Consider the following 18,876-nt stretch of genomic DNA (forward strand, 5'->3'; position numbering starts at 1 on the left):
TCTTGGCCTCCTTAAATTTTACATTATGATTTTCATATATGAGATCATTCACTTGTGGGTTCTATTCTCTAGCCTTTGGTTAAATTGGCTTTAAGTCCTTAAATTTTGCTAGAAAACGATCTCCCAAATTAATAGCCCCAAAGCACTTAAGCCAAAAATTGATTTTATTTCACCTGCTGTTCAGTTACATAGATAATGCTACAAAATTAGATAGGGTTTTAAAATTATGATCTCTATTATTAGAATTCCCTAACTAATGTAAGCTAGATTACTTTTAGCTTTACATTACCCATTTCTCCCTAACCACTTCTTATGATGGAATATTGAGGATTTTAATTTTAATAAATCCATTAATTTAGAAAAAAGTGAATACATGTTCATTTGTCTCAACTGTTCTTCTTAGTTGAAGCTATGGATCTGAAATGTATTATTGTGGAGTTTTATTTATTTCTTTGTTAGTTTTCAAATAATAACTTTTTGAGACCTTTTACAGTTAAAGGAGAAGGTAGAAGGAGCACCAGATTGGAGTTCTTAAAGGGGTGTTTTCAGGGACATTACATGAAAGTGAGGTGATCCCAGGAGAACAGAGTGTGACAGAGTCTGTGACTGGGGTAGTATGTTAACACCAATAATATCTGTGTGATTCATACTGTGGAGCAAATACTATGGTATACACAAACATGCATGAGGATCTTCAAAAAGTTCGAGGTATATCATGAAAAACCCAAGCATGGATAGCAAAGAGTTTTGGCACCGAAATATTTATATTAAGTACTTAAATATAAATTATAACATGCAAACCATATGTGTATATACATAAATATTTGAATATGTGTTTTTTATAATGAATAAAAATATTTTAAAGTCTAAAAATAAAATGAACGTATATCTTTTCCTTACCTAGTGCAACACCTTTTTAGCAATATTGAGACTTTCTCCATCCTTAATTGGTAATACTTGTACTGATTTTGTATGAGTCCTTCCTTTCCCTATAATTAACTATTATGTGAATATATGCATACATAAAATTTATATATTATTTACATTCTTTTATTTGGAAAGTTCATATAATGGGATATTCATTCATGACTTTTCATTGTTTCCTTCAAAAATGTTTTTTGAGATGAATTCATGTTGATGTGTGGAGCTGAGTGTTACTTTTTTCACTATTTGTGAATTTACAGCATATAGGATATACTTAATAAAGTTAATGTCCATTTCTGTTATTTCTCACTTTTCATTTATAATTATTTTTGCTATGAATAAACCAATGCCTATGTCTTTGTGTATGTGTATAAAAATTTACTTAAACAGGAAAATTTTACTTTCTGGGATATATACATCTCCCACTTTATAAGTGATACCAAATGGATTTTTAATGTAGATTTTTAAAAAAATATTAAAATTTCTCCATGCATTTGCAACTTATGTACAAATTAATCTAGAATGCTCCCATTTTGCCAGAGGAAAGCTTAAGTTCTAAATAGAATATTTCTGGTGTTTCTTCACTCAACATCTTAGGCTTAAATAGGGGTTGTATTAGCTAGCTTTTTTTTTTTACACCATAATAAAATATCTGAGATAGGCTACTTAAGAAGTACAGAGAGATTAATTTAGCTCACAGTCTTGGAGGTGTTTTTTTTTTTTTTTTGACAGGCAGAGTTAGACAGTGAGAGAGAGAGAGAGAAAGGTCTTCCTTCTGTTGGTTCACCCCCAAAATGTCCACTACAGCTGGTGCGCTGCGCTGATCCAAAGCCAGGAGCCAGGTGCTTCCTCCTGGTCTCCCATGTGGGTGCAGGGCCCAAGCAATTGGGCCATCCTCCACTGCTTTCCCAGGCCATGGCAGAGAGCTGGACTGGAAGAGGAGCAACCAGGACAGAATCCGGCGCCCCGACCGGGACTAGAACCCGGGGTGCCGGCACCACAGGTGGAGGATTAACCTAGTGAGCCGCATCGCCAGCCCAGTTTTGGAGGTTTAGAGTCCAAAGGGTACAATATTAGCTTTGGCTCTGGGGAGGACCTATGGAGGGTGGTAGATGAAGGAGCATACTTGGAGGCAGGACCACATGATAAACCAGGTAGCAGAGAGCAGGTGAGCTGAAATTTAGGCTTTTGTAACAACCCCTTCACTATAACTCAGGGGATCACATGAGAACTTCCCAAGGGTATGATCTGCCTAGTTCCACAGCATAAAGTTTCCTCCACCTCTCAATAGAACCACTTTGGATCCCAAGTCTTTAATGTGTGGACATTTAGGGTCAATATCCATGCCATTTCTCTTTGAAGTTTACCAGCAACGGTCACATCAGAGAATCTGGTGGATTCTTTCCTGGCCTTACTTGTAAGGATCTGATTTCAATGCAATTGAATAGCATTTCCTTCTTATAACTTTCTGTTCTTCTGGCTTCTGGGATATTATATTTTCCTAGCTGTACTCTTGCCCCCATGGCCTATTTCTCTATCTGATATTGAATTACCTTCTCACTAAATGTTAGATTCCTCATGACTTTATTCTGGGATTTCTCCTCATTCTCATCATTCTTTGCTCAAGTAATATAATCTGGTCTCACATGTTTAGACACCACTAGCACAGACTGAAAACTTCCTGATTAGGATATAAGTGTTAACTAGGCCACTTCTGCAAGACTCACAGACACTTCAAACTTAAAGTCTCAAATTAATTAGCTTGTCACTCCTCCCTAAATATTTTCTTCTTAGTCTTCCCTATTTTAGTAGTATGCTCCCCTAGTTGCTTTAACCAGAAGCTACAACTCAATGCTTGATTTCTCCTGACTTCTTCCTAGGTTTACATGTGCAGACAAGTATTTATTTACTTCTATACTTTCTAGTGGGAGCAAACAATGGAGTGAGATAAGCAAAGTGGTGGATATATGTCTTTTTAATAAAATGAACTGTGTCTAAACAGTTTGGAGACCTTCACAAACAAGAAGTACATACAAATGGAGGGATGTAAGAGAGATAGAAATGATATCGGAACACACGAAACAAGAAGCTAACTTTGGTGGGGACAGATTCAGGAACAGGCCTTCCCAGAATCTTGTCACTCAATTTTACAAAAATAGCAAAGAACTGTTAAACAGATGGATCAAAGCAAAAAAACGGAAGAGGTGTTGGTGGAAAAAGGTGGAATGATGGGAAGACAGTCTGTCTCTATTTTGGGTAGGACCTAATTTCTGCCATATTATAAGGCAATGGTCAGTCTACAATGAGTTATTGGTTGACTGAGAAAGGCAAGATGTAATGTAGTACAAATTAAATATAACTACTATATGTGCAACAGATGGGAAATAACTCATTAAGTTGAGAACATTTACTTGCGGTAACTGTCATTAGATACATACTATTCTCAATTGATGATGCATTTTAACATAAACTACTAAATATCCTAAGGAAACTGAAATGTAGACAACTGAAGTGAATTTTTCATTTATTCTCCAAGACTTTATCACAAATATTTAAAACTAATTCTGTCTTTATGTTTCTGATTATTAATTTAATAATATGTTTTGGGGAAAGATTCAGTGATTACTGGCAGTTTTTTTTATAAAACTAAATTTGCAGTAAATTAATTATTGAATTTGTAAATCAATCTTTTGAATATACATAAAGCAGATAGTGCTTATTTATTTTACCAAAGTATTCTTAAATTTAATTCACTGAAAATTCTGAAAGTATAGGACTCCTTTACCATACTGAAATCAAAAACAATTATTTGTAGAATTTGCAAATATTTCCTCCCATTGTATTTGTTACCTCCTCACTTTATTGAGTGTTTCCTGATACAATCATATTTGTCTAGTTTTGCTTTTATTGCCTATACTTCTGGCATCTTTTCCAAGAAGTCTTTGCCTATGCCAATGACTTGCAGAGGTTCCCTGATGTTTTCCTTTAGTAATTTAATGTTATTAGGTCATAGGTTAAGATCCTTGACCCATTTAGAGTTGATTTTTATATAAGGTGTAAGGCAGGGGTCTTGTTTCATACTTTGGCACACAGAGATCCAATTATTCAAGTACCATTTGTTGAGATGCTTTCTCCAGAAAATGCTTTTAACTCGTTTGTCAAAAATCACTTAGTTGTAGATATGTAGATTAATTTCTGGGGTTTCTATTCTGTTCCATTGGTCTACATATCTATTCTTTGTGCCAGTACAGGCTGTTTTGATTATAATTACCCTGCAGTATGCTTTAAAATATGGTATTGTGATGCCTCTAGCTTTGTTTTTGTTGTATAAGATTGTTTTAGGTATTCTGGTCTCTTGTGTTCCATATTAATTTTAGGATTGTTTTTTCCCTAGATTTGACAAGAATTTCATTGGTTTTTTGATTGAGGTCACATTGAATCTGCAAGTTGCTTTTGGTGGTATGGATATGAATTCTTTCAATTAAAGAGCATGGAAGATTTTTTTTCCATTTTTTGTGTGTCTTCTTCTGTTTCTTTAATGTTTTATAATTTTCACTGTACATTTCTTTTTTTGTAGATATTGTGAGTGGTACTGATCTTACAAGTTCTTTCTTAGCCATGGCATTGTCTGTGTATACAAAGGTAGGGAAAGACATTTTTCAAAGGATGAAATTCAAATGGCTGACACATGAAAAAATGCTCAGGATAATAGCCATCAAGGGAATGCAAACAAAATCCACAGTGAGTTTTCCCTCACCCCAGATAGAATGGCTATTATCCAAAAACCAAAAAACAACAAATTCTGGGGAGGTAGCGGGGAAAATATATACTAATACACTGTTGGTAGGAATGCAAATTAGTATAACCATTATGGAAGACAGAATGGAGATTCCTTAGAAATACAAAAAATGATCAGCTATATGACCCAGCCATCCCACTCCTGAAAATTTACCTAAAGGAAATGAAATCAGCATATGAAAGAGATCTGAACCCCATGTTTGTTGCAGCTCAATTCACAATAGCTAAGATCTGTGATCAGCCAAAATGTCCATCAACTGATGACTTGATAAAGAAAATGGGGTACGTATACAGTTTGGAATCCTGTCTTTTACAACAAAATGGATGCAACAGGAAACCATTATGCTTAGTTAAATACGCCAGTCACAAAAAATACAAATATTATATGTTATACCAGATTTGTAGTAATAATAGATAAAGAACAAAAAAGTAAGGTTTTTGAGCAAAATTGACATTTTGAGACTTGATTATTGTTTATAGCCTTTGTCTATACTTTTGGGGGGCAGTTGTTTTTCTACTTACTACTTGTTGAATTCTTTATTTTGTGGAAGATTAAGCTTGTGATTATAAAATAGACTGAAAGTATGTCATTGTAAAAATTAAAAGAAATAGGCCGGCGCCACGGCTCACTAGGCTAATCCTCCGCCTTGCGGCGCCGGCACACCGGGTTCTAGTCCCGGTTGGGGCACCAATCCTGTCCTGGTTGCCCCTCTTCCAGGCCAGCTCTCTGCTGTGGCCAGGGAGTGCAGTGGAGGATGGCCCAAGTGCTTGGGCCCTGCACCCCATGGGAGACCAGGAGAAGCACCTGGCTCCTGCCATCGGATCAGCGCGGTGCGCCGGCCGCAGCGTGCTACCACGGTGGCCATTGGAGGGTGAACCAATGGCAAAAGGAAGACCTTTCTCTCTGTCTCTCTCACACTGTCCACTCTGCCTGTCAAAAAAAAATTAAAAGAAATATAAGTAATGAGGAGAGAGGGTAGGAACATGGGTGAAAGGGAGGGTAGGGTGGAAAATATCATTATGCTCTTAAATTTGCATATATGGAATACATGAAATGTATTCACTTTATATAAATAAAAAATTAAAATAAAAAAGCTAAGTAAAAATAGATGTTTAAGTTCCTGGAGTAAGTCATGTATTCTTTAAAAAAACTTCAGTCCAATATAATAGTACACACCATTATTTAAGCATTTTCTCTTTTTAATCTTGGTGATTTACTTACATGTGAAAAAGTATCATGTTCCCATAACTCATTTTATATTATCAATTTCTATTTGAAGAAGAAAAAAAAAACTGCCAAGGGACTAACAATAGTGTTTGTTTATTTCTGTAATTATTTTTCCTTCACATTTAGCATAGGGACTACCTGGTACTATTATAGCTTGATCTGCAATTAGGAATTACATTTTGATCTTCATGTGATTTGAACCCAAAAGCCAGACTCCATGCACTGAAAAGCATGAAGAATTAAAGACCTACCAAGAAACATTCTTTCCTAACACTAAAGACAGGGCATTTACTCTCAGACCTTGAAAGATATTGTCATTTATGGTCATCTGGGAATGAGCGTTTCACACTTCAAGCAGGCAATGGAAAGTGTCTAAATGTTTCATTTTCTTCTCACTTACAAGCTGTGTGTGCTTTCCTTAAAGAAAGTATTAAACAACCTGTCATCAGACTCTGACCATGTGGAGGGTCTCTGACCAGTGCAGAAAGACATTCTTGGACACTTAGAGTTAGAGCTAAGTCTAAGTTAGCACTTACTGTCTCGAGGAATCAACTATAGTTCTTTCCCTTGGTGTTCTTTTTTTCCTTTTAATTGCAAACCTGTTGTTTTTAATTTTCTGAGCACTGACAACCCACTGTGCTTAAACAGCAGCTCTTAATCAGGACACAATAATTAGATAGTTAGAGCCTGCATGATCCTAAGATATGCAGAAGTGTTGCCTTGCACAGAAACAGGCTCACAACACTGGTTTTCTTTTTCTGATTCTATCTATCATTTCCCTCTTATTATTTTTAAATTCTAGATTTGTATATAATATATACAAATTTTAAAAGCATACAATGTAACTTTTCAATACATATACAGAGCTTCAGCTGACCATACCAGGCAACCAACACTTCTGTTTCCTTATCTTTTTGTGTATGTTTGTTATGATTTGTGTGTGTGTGTTTGGGATCCCATAAGTTCCCCTTTTGCAGTTCCTTTTTTGGATTGTTTTACATCATCATTAGCCATGGTTATCCCTCGGTGCTGTAACATACCAGAACTTGTTAATGTTCAATCTATTGTGTTTACACAGTCACTGTACAATTTCCTCTCATCTCCCTCCCTCCATGCTTTCCAACTTTAGCTTCTAGCAATCACTATATTAATTTTGATTAAATATATATATATATATATATATACTTAAACATTTTTGTTTTAGTTATTGCATGTAAGAAAAAAACATGTACTATTTTTCTCTTTCTGGTGTCTCATTTATTTCACTTCACAAAATGACCTCCATCTCCATTTATTTGGCTGAAAATATCAGGATTTCATTTTTTAATGGCAGAATATTACTTGTGTGTATGTATACCATATTTTCTTTACATTTTCATTCATTGATGGACACCTAGTTTGATTTCATATCTTGGCTTTTGTGAATAGTGCTGCAATGAACATGGGACCCAGGAATCTTTTTGCTATGCTGTCTCATTTCTTAAGAAGATATACCCAGAAGTGAGATAGCTGGGTTATATGGTAGGTCTATATCTAATTTTTGAGGAATCCCCATACTATTCTCCATAATAACTGTACTAATTTAAATTATCATCAGCAGCAGTTTCCTTACCTTCATATCCTCGCCAGCAGTTATTATTTTTGACAACAGTCATTAGTATTTTTAATGATAGCCAGTCTTTTTTAAAATTTTAACGACAATCTTTTTCTTAAATATTTTACTTATTTATTTGGAACATAGAGTACAGACACACACAGAGAGAGAGAGAGAGAAGACTTCCATCTGCAAGTTCTCTCCCCAGATGGCTGCAATGGCTGGAGATGAGCTGATCCAAAGCCAGGAGCCAGGGGCTTCTTAGTCTCCCATGTGGGTGCAGAGGCCCAAACACTTGGGCCATCTTCCAATGCTTTTCCAGGCTGTTAGCAGAGAACTGGATCAGAAGTAGAGCAGCTGGGACTTGAACTGGCATCCATATGGGATGCCAGCACTATGCCACAGTGCTGGCTCCAATAATAGCCATTTTAATTGGGGTGAGATTTATTTCATTGTGGTCTTGATTTCCTTCATGACTAGTGATATTGCACATCTATTTACATGTATTCACTGGTAACTGGTGTTTATTCTTCCCAGAAACATCTATTCAGATCTTTACCCATTTTGAAATTGAATTTGTTGTTGAGATTCTTGAGTTTCATGTATATTATTGATATTAGTCCTTTGTCTGATGAATAGTCTTCAGATTTTTTTTCCATTCTGCTGCTTATTGCTTCATTTTGTTGATTGTTTTCTTTGCTCTGCAGAAGCATCTTAATGTAATCTGATTTGTCTATTTTTGGTTTTGCTGTCTGTGCTTTTGGGGTCTTACCCAAAATGTTACTGCTTGTGTCAATCTGTTGGACACAAGCCGGAATCAGCAATGCTGACTGAAGCTGAGACCCCAGCTCAGACAGGTGTGTGTGTGTGTGTGTGCATGTATGAGGGATCACACCCACCAAAAATGGCATGTTCAATCTGAAGCAGGTGTGAATTCAGGAATGCTTGCCAATGCTGGGATATGCTGGAGAAGAGAGCTGGAAGCCTTAATGTATGCACTCTAAGAAACAAGCTAACACAGGCTTGGGCTTCAAGACCAGAATCCAGGGGCTGGCGCCATGGCTTACTTGGTTGATCCTCTGCCTGTGGTGCCAGCATCCCATATGGGTGCTGGGTTCTAGTCCCGGTTGCTCCTCTTCCAGTCCAGCTCTCTGCTGTGGCCCAGGAAGGCAGTGGAGGATGGCCTAAGTGCTTGGGCGCCTGCGCCCGCATGGGAGACCAGGAGGTAGCACCTGGCTCCTGGCTTTGGATCGGTGTAGCTCTGGCCATAGCAGCCATTTGTGGGGTGAAGCAACAGAAGGAAGACCTTTCTCTCTCTCTCACTGTCTAACTCTATCTGTCAAATAAATAAAAAAAAATCAGAATCCAGTGTGATCATTAAAGCCAAAACTTGCTGGGCAAGGGAATGTCACAGTCCAGAAGTGTGTGTGTGTGTGTGTGTGCAGGTCCCCAGAATGTGGGTGGGCTTCGGAAGAGAGCTGTGGCAGGCCTCATTCATGCCCAGCATGCACTACCTTTGCTGGAGAGGGAGAGGAAATGCAGGGGAACTGCCAAGTCCACAGAGGCAAATGTCTTGACTGAAAAGGTATTGGAAGCAGATGGGTCACCTGTCCCATGTAGTACAGAACACTGCCTGTGCTAAGGTGCCAACAACAGTGTCACTGCTGGATTCAGTGGGGTCTGTGAAGCTGAAATCTGTTTTTCAGCAGGGTTGAAGATCTGTGAGGTCTTAAATTTAGGAGAGTTAGAAGATTTGGTAGCATGGTTTTGGATAGTAACTCCTGCATCAAGATGGCATCACATTGCCACTGCTTCTGTTCTGGGAGATTTGGAAGAAACATAGTGACTTCATTGTCTCATGCAAAATTACTTAATATACTCCAGGTAGCTGCTCTTGCTGGGATCCAAAGCCTGTGATGATTGCAAGTCCTGTTCCTTCGTGGATATGGGGTCTGCTTGGGACTCTCCCACTGAGCCTCTACCCTGTAGTGGGGGCCACACTTGCCCGTGAGGCCAGTATCTCCGCTGCTAGCACACTTTATTTCTCTTTTGATGCTGCTATTCCAAGTCTCTCTGTCCCATGGGCTTCCTGCATATACTTGCTGAGTTTCAAGTTTCTCCTTTTAGCACTCACCTGCTGTTATTTACATGTTATTTTGGTTCTTCTCTATGAAAGTGACAAACAGTAGCCATCTTGGCTCCCCTATGATTTCCCTTTTAGTATTACCATAATCTGCATGCATTTTTATAGGACGCTTGCAATCATCATTTGGTACAGGGATCTAAGTGTATGTCACACAAACATTTTTTACTCACATACACAAATACACACACAGTAACTGTGACACTGTAATAGTATAAGAAAAGAGTAAAAATCAATAAGGGACTGACATAAAATCTTTCAAATGCACTATGCTTAACAAGGAGGAAAAATCTGCTTAGTTGGCTGCTCTTTTAATTTCAAGGTAACTTCACTAGTCCACACACTGCATGTTGCTATAAATCTGATTGCAACAATGTACAGGTTCCCTATAATACCAGAAGAAAACCAGTTTTCAGTTAACGCCAATTCTTCCAGACAAGGTCTTGGGAGAAAAAGACTTTAGAAAAATAGTTAATTATTATATATCTCCCAAACTCTAAAATCCTATTCTAACCTATACCCCAATTTTTCTTTTAGGTTTCTAGAGAAAGTAATCTAAAAATCACACTATTGTGTTTTCGATTTCATTTATTTTCCTCACATTACTACAGCTTGATTTCTGTTCTTATTCTCCTAAAACTTGTGGTTGATGCTTTGTAGGAATGGTATCGAATATAGATGGGTTCCTTTGGGAAACTCGTCATTTTTTTTTCCTTTTGTGACATTTTGTCCTTGTTTTATTGCCAAATTCTCTATTCCTTAACCACTTTTGTGGGCACTCTCCTTAATCCATTCCTTGGATGCTGATCCCTGATCCTCAGCCCTCTGTACTGTTTATAAAATCAGCTCAATGAGTGAGTATGGCTTCTGTTCTCACCTGCACAGAGACTCCCACAACTACATATGCAGAATCTCTCATGAACTCAAGGCCCTTATATGCTATCACAATATCCCACTGACAGGAAAGATATTCAGCAGGAATATATAGATCCATTGGTCTAATGGATTAATGGTGATTGATAAGTATTGGAAAAATCATCTCTGTCCCCAGTTAACTCAAACACAAACAGTAAACTTACCATTTCCCCATTGTATAATCTTGTTTTCCTCATATTAAAAGTAATATTATAGGGCAGATGTTTGACCTATATTAATTTATACTTACAAAGTTAAATTCTGTATGAGAACCTATCTTTTTTTAAACAACAACAACAAAAAAATATTTGAAAGGCAGAAAGACAGCACGTTCTAAGAGACAGAGACAGATCTCCCATTTGCTGTTGAATTCCTCCTATCCCTCAAAACTACTGATATTGGGCCAGTTCCAGGAACCTAGAACTCCATCCAGGTGTCACAGATGGGTGCCAGGAACCCAACTTCTTTAGCCCTCATTGGCTGCCTCCCAAGATGTTTGTAATCAGTACGTTGGAACTGCAACAAAGCAGAGCTGGGAATCAAACCCAGGTCCTTTTCATATGGGAGACAAGCAGGCCAAATGGTAGCTTAACTACAGCCCCAAGTACTCACCACTAAAAACCTATCATTTACTTGGGAAAATATATACCTATTTATGAAATAAGAGATCAATCAAAATCTAAATCACTAAATATTAATTTATATAATTTTCAAAAATATTGTATCCAGGAGCCAGCACTGTGGTGTAGTAGGCTAAGCCTCCACTTGTGGTATCAGCATTTCAAATGGACGCCAGTTTGTGCCCTGGCTGCTCCCCTTCTGATCCAGCTCTCTGCTATGGCTTGGGGAATGCAGTGGAAGATGGCCCAAGTGCTTGGGCCCTGCACCTATATGGGAGGTCCAAAAGAAGCTCCTGGCTCCCGGCTTTGGATCAGCCAAGCTCCGGACATTGTAGCCATTTGCGGAGTGAACCAGCAGTTGGAAGACCTTTCTCTCTCCCTCTCTCTGTCTGCAATTCTACCTGTCAAATAAATAAATAAAATCTTAAATAAATATTTCATCTTTTATTTAATTGGTACCTTCACTTAAAAAAATATAGATTGAACCTGAACCAGGTAACAGAAACTTTCCTTTCCTTGGTATATAGAAAGGGAAGTGAAACAGAATATTTTCTAGACTTGCTGATCCTGTAGAATGGTTTACTTAAAAAATTCAATAAAGCACATAAAAATCTGTTTAATGATTAATCAATGTAGTATTGATGGGGTAAACCTGAATTTAAGATAATTTCTTCATGTTTGCAGATATATACCTAATTTCATCAAAGGCATTTGTATCACATCAAATATGCAGTTAATTTTTTATTTATGTATATTTGATTTAAAATTTTATCTTGTATATTACAAACCTATAATACTTACAGCAAGTAGGTTTGTATCCATTTGTATTACTTGTGGAAATTGGAAATAATAAGAGTTTATATTTCCAATAATATAAAAACCGTATGTTCAAATATGTAAATAGAGTTTCATATATAGTAAGATGAGGTTCATAAATGTAATAAGTTATTAGTGCACTTAACATACAACCTTAAATATATAAAGCAATTCTATGAAGTAACATATTCAATAATTATGTAGTCAATTTATCAATAGCATTTAAGTCAACATGCATGCTATTTTCCCAAAATACAACCTAATAATGAAGACAATAAGCTAATTATCTCAATGCAAATTTAGATAGCAGGCTGAAATCTGCACAAAGCTCTAAAACAAGAGTCATTGCATTTTACTGAGCCCACAGGGAACAGAAACACTTAATGGTTTTCCAGTTCCATATTTGGAATCATATTCTAGTGTGGTATTAATTTGACCCACTGGAATATCCAGTGAAAATCACTACCTTAGGTGTGTACAAAAGTTCACACTCTTAATGTTATCAGGAAATATAATACACATACTATAGTATTAGTATAAAACAGTTGCTATGGGAGTAATTCTACTTAATGAGAACAGTAAGCTGTTACTACACTTGGGTATGATAGATAATATATATGTATATGTTAGTAGACTACCTTAAAATTTTATTTTGAAACCATGAAGTTAACTCTACTAATTAGAAAATGTATTGTACATTTTACTTTTTTTAACAAAATGAAATAATTTGTAGTTTTTAAAAAAATCAACAAAATACCTGATCTTTTCCATGAAGATGTGGTGACCCACCAATAAAGACAGATCCTGATATTGGCAAAGGTTTTCCAGATAATTGATGGGTAGTTTCGCTTAATTTTATAATCCTCTCTAGAATAGTCAGTTCAGCTTTACATGGATCCAATTCTTGCCTGAAACCATTTAGGAAAGAAATTTATGATTTTAGCATGTGTTGTATAAACATTTGTCCAACCAATTAATTAAGCTATTACCAAAAGAAGAAAGATTTAAGTAAATACATTATCTCACCATAAAACCAACAAAGCCAGAAGTAGATTAATTTGTTCTAAATTAAAAACACTTAGAGCTTTCAGTACAAAGTTAAGTTTTGACAAAATGACAAATTGTAGCAATCATCTAATGAAATAAATAAATCCTGATAATAAACAGATCTTTCCCAATACTAATTGAAGTGATATAAGAGTATAGTGTGTTTTTTAGTTTTTTAAATTATTGAATTTTCTGTATGGGTGAAAAATATTGAAAAGAAACAAGATGTCTATGCACAATTTAATCTTTAGACCTTATAAGAGATGGCTAACATTTTTCTGTAATAGCATAGCCAAAATAAGAACTTAACTAATAATCTCATAGCTAGATTCACATCGCCATCAGCGAAGTATACAGTAAGTAGAAAAAAAACCTCCCTTTCAGACCAAAGGGAAAGAAAGTTTTAAAGTGAGAATATAATTTTCCTCATGGGCATTGTCTACATTAGAAAAACTACTACAGAACATGCCTGTGACTATAGACTTGTAGTTCAGGCCACCAAAGATTAGAGATGGGACACGGGCACTCCCTTGACTTGCATCGTCTGGTCTGCTTTAACACAAACCAGGAGGAAAAGAAAGCTAGGCATCAGAAGCAATGGGTGGCAGGCCTATTACTGGCTGATCTGTACAGTGATCTGCCCTCAAGGAGACCCAACAGGCCAGTCCACTGCAGTGGCTTTCAATGTGGTAAGCCTGGGCTTCAACAGAAGTCAGCTTGTGAAGAGCCCTGGCAGCTCTGCCAAGAGTTGGATCACTGGAAATGGACCTGCCCTGGAATCGAAGGATGCCCAGGTCAGAGCCACAGATCTTATTGGCTCCAAGCTGAAAAGCCCTTCACTCAGCCCAACTTCCAAAGTGACCACTGCAGTTGAGGGGACAGCCAAGTAGGGTCAGCAACATTGCAGGCAGAACTGTCAATTTCTTGTTAGAGATGCCCCCTGCCTTTACCTGGCCAGCTCTCCTCCCAGGCCAGCCAAGTAATGAAAGTCAACAGAGTGCCTTCCCCTAGGAGGTTCACACCTCCCTTAGGATATACCCCATGTGAAGAGATAGATAGGTCTGGGCCTCTTAACTTACAAGGCCTAAAGCCCAACAGATTATTATCAAGCCCCTTCTATCAGGTTCTATTTGCCTCTCAATCAGAAAAATTACTTGTAGCTTAGACAGCACCTTTCTTAGCTCCTCTAATAATGACTCTGTCCTTTGTTCTAGACCCTGTCTAGTCCACTTGGGCCTCATTCCTTTGTAATCATAACCTCTACTCTACCACCAATGGCTCTACTCCCAACCTGTGTGTACTGATGGTCCTCTTCCCCACTTAATGCTGTATAATTGTTCAGACCTGGTTAAGGCCACTCTTAGGATCATTGGTTACTATCCTCACTCTGTCTTTTATGACCTTGTCTAAATATGATCAGAGTCGGGGAACTTGGAAGGCTTCCATAGCCTTGGCAACTCATGACGACAGCCTAGGGTGGTTACTGGCGCCATAAACTAGAGTGTCAATTTGTTGGGTCAACAACAGGAGCCACTGTGCGCTTGCTCCTGATGTGGGATCTCTGTCCTTAATGTACTGTACATTTTGATTTAATGCTATAACTAGTACTCAAACAGTATGTTTCACTTTGTGTTTCTATGTGGGTGCAAACTGTTGAAGTATTTATACTAAATTGATCTTCTGTATATAAATAGAATTGAAAATGAATCTTGATGTGAATGGAAAGGGAGAGGGAGCGGGAGAGGGGAGGGTTGCGGGTGGGAGGGAAATTATGGGAAGGGGAAGCCATTGTAATCCATAAGCTGTATACTGGAAATTTATATTCATTAAATAAAAGTTAAAAAAAAAAGAAATGTAAAGAAAAAAAAAAGAAAAGAAACAAGATGGATTAAAAATGTGGTTTTGCAAAGCAGAATATATCTTTAAGGTATAAAACATAAATATTTTTCAAAGTAATTTGTTATAGACATATAATTTATTCCAATGAATGCATACAAATGTTTTAAAAAGAACACATGAAATATAATTTAGAAACTCAGTGCAGTTATTTTCATGTGATATCTTTAGAAAGGTGAGAAAAACCAAATACTTCAACAATAGTTTAGCATTTAGATATGCATACCTCTTCTACTCTAGCCATATGTTAACTAATCCATGAGTCCATAGATTGGCAAACCACTGCTCAAGGGGGAAATCTCCCCTGCTGCCTCTTAGTAAACAAAACTTAATTGGAACATAGCCACATGTTTCTCTATATATCCATGACAGCTTTCATGGAAATGTTGAATAATTACAACAAAGATTCTTAGCCCAAAAATATATAGTATCTTACCTTACAGAAAAAAATGCTAGATCCATGACTTAATTATCTATTTATCTGCCAAGATAATAGTACATGTCATAAAAGACACTCACATAGCATCAGCTTGTACATGGTACCCTGTGCCATGGAGCATTCTTTCATTTACTTATATAAACTTTTTACTAAATTATACATAAAAAGAAAGGAGGCTCTAGACTCTATGAACATATCCAAATATAAAGTACCAATCAAAAGCAAAAGATTACTAGCTCCCCACATACATACACCCCACATATATACACAATCTCATACATATGAGATTTAACCCGTGTAAGTGGGATAGTGATACAAAGGTACAAAAATGGACCTAGAAAAAAGAGGAAGGGCCAAAGTGCATGCATAGACACAGACACACACACACACACACACTCTAACTCATAGTCTTATATCCAAAACAAAGTTGAAATAGATACAAATGTGGTTTTGCAGAATAGAATATATCTTTAAGGTATAAAAAATATTTTTCAAAGTAATTTGTTGTAGCTATATAATTTATTTGAAGATATTGGAAGATAAGAAAGCTCTGTTTATTATCAGGATTTATTTATTTCATTAGGTGATTGCTACAATATGTCATTTTGTCAAAATTTAACTTTGTATGTACTGAAATATTTAAGTGTTCTAAATTTAGAACAGATTAATCTAGTTCTGGATTTGTTGGCTTTATGGTAAGATAATTTATTTACTTAAATCTTTCCTCCTTTGGTAATAGCTTAATTAATTGGTTGGACAAATGTTTATACAATATATACTAAAATATATACACAAAGCTCTTCATTCAGCATTATGCTATTAATATTCATTTTTGTTGGGACCCGCACTGTGGCACAGCAAGTTGATGCCCTGGCCTGAAGCACCGTCATCCCATATGGGCGCCGGTCCGAGATCTGGCTCCTCCACTTCCAATCCAGTTCTGCCTGGGAAAGCAGAAGAAGATGGCCCAAGACCTTGGACCCCTGCACCCACATGGGAGACCCAGAGGAAGCTCTTGGCTCCTGGCTTCATATTGGCAGAGCTCCAGCTGTTGCGGCCAATTGGGGAGTGAACCAACAGATGGAGGACCTCCCTCTCTCTCTGCCTCTCCTTTCTCTGTGTAACTCTGATTGTAGATAAATAAAATTAAAAAAATCTTTAAAAATTTTTTCATTTTTGTTATGGAATTGAGTAGTAATTTGTTCATTTTCAAAGTACAGCATTGGATATATCAAAAAGTATCCTAGTGTTATTGTACATTTGACTTGTTGCTAGTTGAGGGCTATTATAAATAGCATCACTATAAGCATGTTTGCATATGTTATAGTATACACATATATGTGCATTTCTGTTGAATATTAACAACAAATTTAAATTCTCTTTATGTTCATGATATATGCTCTGTTTGAATATATTTTTCCTTCTTACATTTTTACTTTCTCAATGCTGTCCTTTTCATTTATAACAATTGATCAATTTTTACTTATTGATTAATATTTCGTTGATTGTTGTTGTTTCTTATCTATCATGTTTTGGAAAATGTATTTTATTGTTGACATTTATATCTACAATCCATCTCAGATTGATTTTTATATAGCTCCAGTCATGCACCAATTTTTCCTTTTCCTTATGGAAATCACAACTGAATCAGGAACATGAGTGGGAGAAATTCTATTGATTCCTCTTTGTTCTGCAATATCACTTCTGTTATAAATCATGCCAAATATATATGGGCCTCTTTGTAGACTGTCTATTTTGTCTCATTGATCAATTTTTCTATCTTTGAACCAATACATCAATGTCATAAGACATACTCTAAAAATACAGTATTTACTTCCTGGTAGAGTAAGTTTTCCTATTTTATTTTTTCCCTTTCAACATTGTTTTGTATATAGAAGTGTGTGTGTGTGTGTGTGCACTTGGGTCCTTCCTCATTTTTATTGTTCCATTTTTGTAGCTTTGTTTCATTATCACACTTACAAATATTGATGCTATATGTCTTGATATTTTGTATAGTAAAAGTGAGAGAAAGAGAGAGAGAAGGACAGAGGGAGAGAGAGAGAAATTCCATCCATTTTATGATTCTCCAAAGGCCTGCAACAGTCAGGCTGTGTCAGGTTAAAAGAATTCCAACCAGGTCTCCCACTTGTGTGGGAAAGATTCAGGCACTTGATGCATGTGCATTTCCCCTGAAAAAAATGTTTCAGAAATTCTTTGCATTCTCCTTTTATCTGTATCATAGCATAAACCTAACAGATTAAGTCTAGGGATGGCCATACAGCTGATATTGAGGCTTTGATGATGAAAGTTTTGAAAACTTTTTTGAAAAGCTTAAGGATAATTCCCTATATTAAGAACATGAAAGAAAAATGTGTTGAGCATTTTTAGAACTCACTTGATATACTTAGAGTCTGTATTTAGAAGCAAACTAGATTTTTTTTCTGGGTTAATTACTTCTTACAATTAAATTGTTAAAAATATCTTAGGAGGATATGGCTTCCAGGAAACTATTCATTAAATGATAAAAATAAAAAACACAACTATTCAGCTCCAATCATTCTGTAAATCTCAATGTTTGGAAAAATAGCTTGTGTAGTTTTGCAATATTAGAATAGCAATAATAATTATTCACTAACATTTTTTCTAATAAAATCCTTCCTTGTATGTTGTGAAGCAGATGATACCCATTAAGATACCAAAGATATTTATTTGGACTTTGGTCTTATCAAATGAGAGGATGACACAAAAATAATATATGAACTCTACTGGTGATTTCTTCCCCCGAGTACAGAAACAGTATAAATTCATTATAAGATTTTATAAAAACAATAAATGTATTCACTCAGCATTTAATGAAATAGTAATCACCAGTTCTTTGTTGCTTAATTTTTACATCAATATCAATAAATTTTAGGTCAATAACTATGCATCTGAATCAAGATTTTTTGGTCTGTACAATTATTTCTTATAGAAATATATTGCAATTTATTTAAATGAAACCTGTATTTGGATATTTGCTTTCCAAGATTTGGAAATTATGAACGACTATGTTATACTAACTTTTGGAAAATAATCTGACCTTTTTAAAACTATTTCCTTATGAATTGTTCTTAGAGGTGAATTAAGTCAAATTATAAGCAATTCTAAGGATTTACTACTGAATTGCCAAGTTATACTCAAGAAATTGTTCCAGGCCGGTGCCGTGGCTCAATAGGTTAATCCTCCGCCTGCGGCGCCAGCACACCGGGTTCTAGTCCCAGTGGGGGTGCCGGATTCTGTCCCGGTTGTCCCTCTTCCAGGCCAGCTCTCTGCTGTGGCCCGGGAGTGCAGTGGAGGATGGCCCAAGTCCTTGGGTCCTGCACCCGTATGGGAGACCAGGAGAAGCACCTGGCTCCTGGCTTCTGATCAGCGCAGTGCGCTGGCTGCAGTGGCCATTGGAGGGTGAACCAACGGTAA

General features: G+C 36.5%; 1 protein-coding gene across 1 annotated transcript in view; it reads right to left on the reverse strand.

Annotated features, from left to right (window-relative positions):
* The window catches only part of EYS (eyes shut homolog), a 1,789,541-nt gene that overhangs the window by 688,243 nt on the left and 1,082,422 nt on the right, over window positions 1–18,876 (reverse strand). The window contains 1 exon segment of the mRNA XM_062187220.1: window positions 12,796–12,946. Within this exon segment, the coding sequence (XP_062043204.1) occupies window positions 12,796–12,946 (151 nt within the window).

Source organism: Lepus europaeus, chromosome 3 (genome assembly GCF_033115175.1).
Source record: "Lepus europaeus isolate LE1 chromosome 3, mLepTim1.pri, whole genome shotgun sequence".
Classification (NCBI taxonomy): domain Eukaryota; kingdom Metazoa; phylum Chordata; class Mammalia; order Lagomorpha; family Leporidae; genus Lepus; species Lepus europaeus.